This window comes from Thermothelomyces thermophilus, chromosome 1 (genome assembly GCF_000226095.1).
Source record: "Thermothelomyces thermophilus ATCC 42464 chromosome 1, complete sequence".
NCBI lineage: Eukaryota > Fungi > Ascomycota > Sordariomycetes > Sordariales > Chaetomiaceae > Thermothelomyces > Thermothelomyces thermophilus.
Genome location: NC_016472.1, coordinates 7,752,970 through 7,761,961, shown reverse-complemented (window position 1 = coordinate 7,761,961; position 8,992 = coordinate 7,752,970). Strand labels below are relative to the sequence as shown.

Here is an 8,992-nt window from a genome sequence, read left to right as displayed (position 1 = left end):
ACCAAAAGAAGTGGCTCACCGCCTTTGTGCACGGACCATGCAAGGTCGCTAAAGTTTTAGAAGGTAACTTCACTAACAATCGGCCACATTGCCTAGACTTTAGTGGCTATAGTGCTTTGCCCCACTGTACTTTATATTGCTTTTAGCGGATTCATTCTGCCGGTCAAATTTGGCGGTGAGCCAGTTCTTTTGGTAGCGACATCCGTACATACATAGCCAACATAAAACTTGTTTCTTGCTTGAATTGTACTGTACACACCCAAGTGTGCGTACACACATACTTACCATACAGACATAGACACCTTCATTCATACACGCGTATGCATCATCAGACGAGCGTTTCCACCCACGGCCTCCGTCCTGCAGCTGCCGTGGCCAATGCCAGGTGCATGCGCCCGCGCGAGGATCTTTTAGCCGGGTAGCAACGCCCCCTCAAGCGGGGGAGAGGGCGGGGGGAAGCAGATGGAAGGAACGAGAGCTCGGCAGCAGTGCAGCGAGGTGAGACGTGGACATGCACCCTACTATACAGAGCACCTAAGGTACATACATACATACAGAGAGGTACATACGACGCATGCAACATGTGCTGTCAGCCTTTGAGCGTTGTGGTCCGGACGAGGTGGCGTGGGCTCGTGGGAAGGGGCGAAAGAGAAAGATGGAGAGAAGAGAGAAAGGGAGAGAGATTGGGTAACCCCCCCGAACGGTGAAGTATCCGCCTGGTTGGGTCTTCTGGGACCGGGTTGCCGGGAAGGCTAACGGCAGACGAGAGAGCGTTGCTTTGCGACGCGGGGGACAAACTTTTTTTTTTGTTTCTCTGGGAGAGCACATCGAGCGGTGATGGGAGAGGTTAAGAGAAAGAGAGAGAGAGGTGTTGGCATCTTGGCTTACACCCCGCGATCGATGGCTTCTGACACAGTGGGAAGAAGCGGCATGATGGGAGTGGAGGGAGGAGGGGAGGGTACTCCGTAAGAGAGCGGAACAACTGTCTCGATAAAACTTACCATTGCCGATCCCACCCGATCGATCCATCCTCGTGAAACTTGACTGACGAGGCGCGTATCCGGATCTTAGCTGTCCATTGCCCTTGGGTTTTTCTTTCTCGTTCTCTTCCAATTTTTCCCCTTCTTTTATCCTCTCCCGCACATCAACTACACAATACAATCCTGAACACATACTCGCACTGTATACAAACGCCAATAACACCGTACAAAAGGATATGGGAAAAAGCAGGACAGTCAGCTTGGCAACAAAGTGAGAGCGAGTCCCAAGAGGCCAAGGCGACGGTCAGCTCGAAAAGCGTTGGCCGGACGCTCTGAAGGAAGTACGACCGTACTAGTACTTCGCCATGTATATCCATACATATACATATAGATATACAGTAGATGTAGGTATGGAGGGAGGGCGGTTGGCCGAACCGGAACCCTCCATCCCGACTCTGCCGCGGAGATGCCTCTCTGTACTAGTACTAGCACTGGGACGCGAGGAAGAAAGAGAACCCCGTTTTCTTTTGCTTCTCCGTTTGCGGCGAGACGCTTAAAGCCAATCAACCGCTGGGCATTGGCTCCTTGCCCGTCGGCGATCGGACTGCATGCCGCCATCCGCCCATCAAGGATTCCGTCAGATGACGCCGCCTTCGTCCTGACCAGCAGCTTCGCGACGGCCCAAGGTAAACAACGGCGCATTTAGGCGGATCCAGAAAAAAATTTGGTTACCTTATAATGCTTGGCTGGTGAGGTGCTGACCGCCAGCACTTGAAACTCGGGATGTCCCTGGTCAAACCCTGTTCTTGTTGCTTGCATAAATTGACGGTGAGTCGAGCTGGGATCCCTTCGGTTCGGTTTCACTTCACCGACGAAGGCGGGGAGGGGGGGGGGGGGGGGGGGCGCCTTTTATTTGGGCGGGCCAATCGCTCAGACGACCTCCATACAAGTCGTTACCTCCTCGAGCTTTGCTTGGCTGGGCCCACTGCTCGAATCCAGTCTTTCGCCAATCCCACCTCATCCTTTCCTAATAATCCGACGACAGGTTCACACTGTTTGGACTATCCCAGAGCGGTGATGAGGACGGGGTTGACTACTCGTCATATTTTCGTCTCTGGGAGAGAGGCTTGCCTGATACGCGGCATCAACAGGAAGAGGGCGAAGGAGAGAACAGATGGGCGAGAGATGCTAAATCACCTCACCTCACCACACTCTTCCCCCGCTCTCTGCCTCTTGGCCCCCCTATAACCAAAGCTCTCTGTACATGACGTAGAACGCAATTCGCGCCCCTTTATGTAGCACAACCACTTCAGTTCTGTGTACCCAGCGGCTACTTTGCCAGCTGATCCATCAATCCTCCTCTTCATAGCATTAAGAGAATCTAGCCACAGGGGCTAGGCCGCTACATCTTGGCCAAGGATGTATCGGCGTGAGGATAGAAGGAAGAGAAAAAAAATGCTCGTAAAACCAACGAAAAAAAATAACAAAAGGGTTAACAATAGTCCGCCGTCAAGAACACAGATCTATATGGCCATGAAACCCCAGAAACTGTAGGAAACCGCGCGATGATTGGCTATACTTTCCCAATGCACCTTGATCCCTCGTAACGCCGTTTGATGTTTTTTTTTTTTCTTTTTGAAAGGGCTCTCCCATATTCCCCTAACGGGAAAAAAGAAAGAGAAGAAAAAGTAGTCGTGTGCAATTAAAAAGTGTTGTTGGTGCAAAAATAAAGCCAAGACAATCAAGGTTGGCTTTCGAAGAGGCGGTTGTTCATGCGAGGGATGGGTGACTTCTTGATTTCAGTAGCCAGCGCTGCCGGGCATCTTACCCAGCGAATGCGAGTTATGAGCCGGGGGTGGGAGGTGATTGTGGCAGTAGATCTTCTTGCCACTCACGCGATTCTGGCCCGGCTTCTTGGAGGCGTCGATCATGTTGGCCGCATTGGGCTCGTCATAACTGTCCGGCTGGCAGCACTCAATGTTCTTGACCCATCGGTTGTTGACCACGTTGGCGATCGAGATTCGCTTCTGCGGGTCGGGGTTGAGCATCTGGAGGAGGACGCGCCGCAGAGCCGGAGGCTTCACGAAGTTGTCAAAGACGAACACGTGCGGATAGTCCATGTCGCTGATAACCGGCTCGGTAGCATCGGCGTGTTTCTGCGTCCACTTCTCCCAACCGCGGACCAGGCTGGCGTAGGTATCCTGCGGTGGGGCGTTCGGGGGCACTTCGGCCCTGTGCCACAGGGGCCCGCCGAAGATCAGGTTGACCATGACGATGGCCGCACTCCAGACATCCAAGCCGCGCGGGTCGTACTCGCCCTTCTTCTCGAGGACCTCTGGCGAGATGTAGGGCAGGCTGCCACAGATACCGGGCGCGCAGAGCCTTATCTCGCCCATGTTCTTGCCACACTGGCCGCCAGCTTCCCGGAGTCCCGGGTGGATGCCCGAGAAGACCTCCGAGACGCCAAAGTCGGTGATCTTGAGCCGCGACTCCTTGGTGATGAGGAGGTTCTCGAGCTTGATGTCGCGGTGCGCGATGCCGTTCGAGTGGAGGTAGTGGATGCCCGTCACCAACTGCTTGAAGAGACACAGCCGGTCCTTTTCCCTGTCCTCGGCCTTGAGGTACTTCTTGTTGACCAGGGTATAGAGGTCGCCGTCCTCACAGTACTCCATAACGTGGTTCCAGCGGCCGCGGTCGATGCACAGTCGTATTGTCTCGACGATGTTGGGGTGATGCAGGCTCTTGGCCAACGTGTATTCGGACTTGATCTTCTTCTCGTACTCCTCGCGCGTCTCGCTCGACGACTTTCCCCGGAACTCCTTGACGGCGTACAGCTCGCCGCCGTTCTTGGCCACCATCAATGTGACCTTGGAGGTGGCGCCCTTGCCCAGGTGCTTGCCGTGCCGGCCGAACAGCTTGTGCTGGTACTCGAACTCGGATGCGAGCTCGATCACGTCCACGGTGAAATCGTCGGGCAAGCTCAAGCTCATGCGGCGCGCCTTCACGCCGGTGCCCGTCTCGGCCGGGAGCCCCCAGAGCGACCGCTCCATGGGAATGGCCTTGTCGGCCTCCCTCTGCACGGGCCGCTCCTGTTTCGAATAATCGAGACTGCTGGCACGCCGTCTCAGCCGCAGCTCGTGTCTCGAAGGCTCCTCCTTCGCGGCAGCAGCGCGAGAACGCAAGGAGAAGCCAGTCGATGCACCCGACTTCTTCTTGTTGTTGAAGAATGCGTCGGAGCACGGTATTGTCGGCTGCGACGCATCCTCCTTGGACTTGACGGCCATCTCGACGGGCGAGCCGGGCGATGGCGGCGTGTTGGAGCGGGTGGTCGCCGAGCTCCTGTGCATTGACCACCTGCGGCTCGGCACCTTGCGCTGAGCGGCCTCGAGCAGGTTGAAAGTGGACGCGGAAGCGCCGTCGACAACGCCGAACGACGCTGCCTTGTCTGTCTGGGAGCCGACACGTCTCAGGAAGCTGGACATGGTACGCCTGAAGTTCGACGCCGAACCAAAGGTAGAGCGCCTGGTTGGGGGGGGACCGGTAGCGTCGTCGCTGACCGAGAAAGTCGACGGTGTGGGTGTCGAGGGAGGGGGGCCCCTGGGACCGTGGTCAGGGCTTCTCGGCGGTTTTGACGGAGGTGAAGCCGAGGCGGCGACGACAAGAGGCGGCTTGGCGCCGGGTGCAGCGCCCTGCTGGACGGGCGGGAAGGCGGCAGCTGCGCTCTGATCAGAGGCGAAGTGCTCATGGGCCACGTCCAGGTGGCCGTCCGGGCTCGCGAGGGCGTGGAAATCCTGCGACTGACGGCCGCTGACGGGGGTGACAGGCTCGATTACGGCTTCGCTGTCTGTCTCATCGCCCTCCTCCACGATGGGATGTGTCAACTCGGTAGGGTATTGCCGAGGTGACGACTGCAGGCTCGACTTATTGGAGCTGGGGTTGTACGACGTATCTGGAGTCGTCCAAAAGTGTTTAGTCGGCTTCTTGGTGCGCCAGCGACAGCGGCAGAGGGGGAAATGTGGGTTGAAGAAGGAGAGGAGGAACCGCTCATGGCTCGAACGAAAAGGGCGGGAAAGCAAATACCTAAGGAAGACGCCTGCGCCGTGCGAGGCGCAAGCAATGAGACCGCCATTGCTTTATTTTATTGTGGGCACGCCGTCAGACGGCAGTGTCCAGGGGTGTTTGCCGAGCGTAGGAAGGGATGCTGTGCCAGAGAGAGAGCGGCAACCCCGTCCGTCCCTTTGGGCAATGGCAGCCACTGAGGGCGGGTGGCGGCTCTCCAAAGGCCTGCCGAAACGGGCTTTCCGGGGCGACCGCTCGGCGTAACCAAACCTTGCAAGCGCCCTGGGGAAAAAAAAAAAAGAAAGAAAGAAATGGCTCTGGCGCCCCTCCAAAGAGGAACTGAATGCTGCTTTGTCGCACGCCCGCCTCGGCCTCCTACTGCAAGGCACACACCACCTTTTCTGGTTCCTTCGAGTGCCGTTCCGATGTCGAACAAGTCGGGGCACGGAGCGACCAATTTGAGATCCCGAAACCGCAACCGAGAAAGGGAATGGCCACTGAAGACGGGAATCTTGGGCTGTCCACCGAACCACGCAAAACACGGGTCCTCTCAAAAAAAAAAAATGAGGGCAGTTTGCGTGTCTTATTTATGGGTAAAGCCACGCAAGCGGTTTCGTCGGGGACTGGTCGCTGTGTCACCGCGGTCGAACTCTAGGACGCCGTTCTTGGTAACGACAATCTCTTGGTGCCAAGGCTGGCCTTCCGTTCAGAGCGAGATTTGAGTAGCCTCAACAGGAAACGTGTGGCGTATCGGCGAGGGCACGAGGGGGGACGGAAGGAGGCCGAGATCTACTCGGAAGATTCCAGGTTCTTGGCGGTGGAAATGTGGGAGAAAAGTCAAGAATCCAGAAGGGGAGGGAAAGGGAAGCAATTAGAATAGGTATGCGCCCCCATGGGAAGTGTTTAGTTATAGCAGCATTGCGAAAACCGAGACGGTGGGAATCTGTGGGGGAGGGTGGACGCACTGATTTTCGCCTCCTGCGAGAGGGAAATCGGAGGGTCGCTGCGAGGGTCTGCGTGGGTATTTTTGGGGGGGAGGGAGGTGAGCGAATTGGGGTGGTGGGGTGGTTGAGCGCCCCCTTCCCCCCGTGTTAGGGGCGTCAGTTGCCCATCCGCCTTGATCTTGGAAGTCTCAATGCAGTGTGCGCAGCGCCCAGCCTCGCTCGGTAACTGTAACTGTCAAATGCGGGGCACCCGTGGGTAATTCGCAGAGTAATTAGGGAGGATATTCGGCCAATCCGCTGCGCAACAACTCCGCGATGCAGCACGACTTGCCCCTTCGAGCTAAGCCGGCAAGGGAGCGAGGAGCTTGCCTTTGAGATAATGGAGATCGCGGGGACGCCAAGGGCCCGCCAAACTCGCGGTTGACCGCCGACCAAAGGCCGAGGGCCCAGGACAGGCATCCCCCCAACTTCGGGTACTTAGTAATTAATGAATACAATAGACTGCGTATGGAGTATGAAAGTATGTACAATACGTACAGTACATCAGGTACATACATAGGCGCGCACCTTGCATCGTACCGATGCGCCTACAAGATTATCCAGGTTTCGGTTCCGAGGATGAAATAGAAAGCCCAATGAATCTGCCGGAGCCAAGAAGCAGCGGGTGCCTTGCGAGACCTGGGATGTGGATGGCGAGACAAGTTTTGCTTGCATCAAATCTGTCTAGCCCTCCGACGGAACTTTCTCTGTCGTTCTCTGGAGTGTTTCAAAATCAGCATCAGCTCGAACCTGTACCAGCAAGAGCACGTCTGCGGCTTGTTGAGGGTGTGTGCACAAATCCGCGGAAGGAACCAAGGTACTGGTACGGAGTACGGAATAATCCGTACTTGTATGGCAAACCAACTGTGACCGTCCTGGTTACAGTGCATCACTGTTGGGACGACCCCACTACCACCTCAGCGCCGACAAGGCCGAGAGAGCGATTGGCGCAGTTGGTCGCAACTGCGCCTGATTGGTCACTACCATTGGTGGCTAGGCATTTTTGGGCAAGGCGCGGTTCGAACAAGCGGTTCGAACATGGAAAGTCCCAGATTCATGTGGGCTGAATCCGATTTCGACCTAAGTTATATATATACGGAAGATATCTGGCAGACACGGTTTTGATGCAATGAATGCCTGATGCGCAGTAGTGTAGAGATTCCGCGCATCGTTGGCCGGTATTCCGGTAGTTTCGACTACGCGAGTACGGGGCTTAACTTTCCCACGGACCTGAGCAACTGACCACCAAGACCCCTCTCCCGGCTCAAGCTCGAGTGCGTCTTGTCGCCAAGGCGCCTAAGGATTGACCAAATATGCTGCAATATCCAGGCCAAGCCGGCTCCTGATGATCGCAAGGAAAGCGGCGCACCCGCAGGCTGACAGCTCATCGAGGAAAAGCTCAATTAATCTCCCGCGGCGAGTCTGCCACGCGCAGTTCATCCTTTGTCGAATTTCCTTGCGTGTCTCCAGGTTGTAACTGTAAGCACGGGATAAAGATGCCGATGCCGATTTTAGTGAACCAAAGAGGGCAACAGCGGTCGAACCAGCACGTGTTACATCTTCTCAATGCTACGTCATCGAATCCTGCCGGGTAGGGTCGCGTGAAAGCTCTCTTCACAAAAGAAGTTGTTCGAGGACGAACCGCGTTGGAGTCAACTTATGTTTGTGTGTCCGTGCAGTCGTGCAGTCATCCCTAGTTATCTCGATCTCTTGGTTTGACATCCCATCTATGGGTAGCGGGGAGCACCGTAACGGGGTACGGAACTGTCCCGTACACTTGGATGTTCATCATTTGTAGCATTTAGCCCCATGGGGCTCCACTGCGTCATCGCGAGCGTGGGGTGCTTCTCCAGATCCCTCCATCACTCACTCATCTGCTCCGTTTCGTCCAGCTTCAGCACGCTCCCAACATGCCCTGAGCTACTGACGCCACAGCGTTTCGCTGGGGCGTTACTAAATATCACCATCCACAGATCACCTCCTCGTTATCCATTGTTCACGAAATTGAAAGAATGTCCTGGAGGTGAAAGTGGCCATGTTATCCAACCGGCCGAAATGTTGTCATTACGATTGCTAAGCCAAGCGGGTCCACAGGCTATCAGCGGGCGTTTGCTGATCTCAGCCTCCGGCGACCCAGAGTCTGCCACCAATTACGGCGAGGCTTACTGCGCTCGCGAGATACTCTGTGCGCAGGATCCGTTCTGTACCACACTCCATCCGTATGTACTTGTTCGACTCTCATCGGTTCTAAAGTTGCAGCCATCGGTCCGGCAATGCAGGTAGCTAATGGCAACTCTTTATACGGCAGCAAGACACGATGAACCACACCACATCCGCGTGGATGCATCCCGCACCAGGGCTACCCGATACCTACACTACAGTACATACATTACACTGGCCTAACGCTAATTCGTACACTACACTACACTACTATGTACACTATATTTCACTGCGCTGCACTGCATTGCGATGGGCACGTGCTCGAAAACCAAACATGTGTACTGTGCTACGTTAACAAGCCAGCCAGCAAACCCTGGACGGCGATCGGAAGATGGCGTTTCTTGGTATGTCAGGGGCTGGGCAGGGAGCCGTTGCCAAGCTCTCGGCCTTCGTCACCGGGACGGACAAGCTGTGCGTTTGCCCTCGCACAATTGCTCCGGATCCGGTGCCGGTCCGGGTAGATTTGACACACTCATAAGACAGGTCCCGTGCGCCTCGAGTGTCGGCACCGGCCCTCCGTGACCGGCATGCCTGTGGGGGGGGGAGGGTTGATCACGAAGTTCGTGGCCGGCTGGGATAGGAGGCAGGCACATGAGCGAAAATGGCGCCCCCACGTCCAATCTCCATTCAAACCCTAGCCTGCCCCAGTCGTCCAGGGTTTCTGTCAGCCTGCGTGCGCCATCACGCACCTGAACCCGGTCAGGGGATGCATCCATGAGATACGCTAAGTGTATTTTATGTACTAGTGTA

The 8,992-nt window shown here is 55.9% G+C and overlaps 1 protein-coding gene across 1 annotated transcript; it reads right to left on the bottom strand.

Moving 5' to 3' along the window:
* Positions 1-2,563: 2,563 nt before the first annotated feature.
* Positions 2,564-5,229, bottom strand: MYCTH_2298262 (uncharacterized protein). The gene is made up of 2 exons (XM_003660181.1): positions 5,061-5,229; positions 2,564-4,929 (listed from the first exon to the last, which is right to left on the bottom strand). Exons 1-2 carry the CDS (start codon positions 5,107-5,109, stop codon positions 2,780-2,782), a joined length of 2,199 nt encoding a protein of 732 aa, XP_003660229.1. The 5' UTR covers positions 5,110-5,229; the 3' UTR covers positions 2,564-2,779.
* Positions 5,230-8,992: the final 3,763 nt, after the last annotated feature.

Excerpts from the sequence above, each read along its gene's own strand:
- MYCTH_2298262 (XM_003660181.1), bottom strand. The coding sequence starts at position 5,109 with ATGGCGGTCTCATTGCTTGCGCCTCGCACGGCGCAGGCGTCTTCCTTA. Across the intron at positions 4,930-5,060 it reads GGCGCAGGCGTCTTCCTTAG|ATACGTCGTACAACCCCAGC; the intron begins GTATTTGCTTTC and ends GGACGACTCCAG.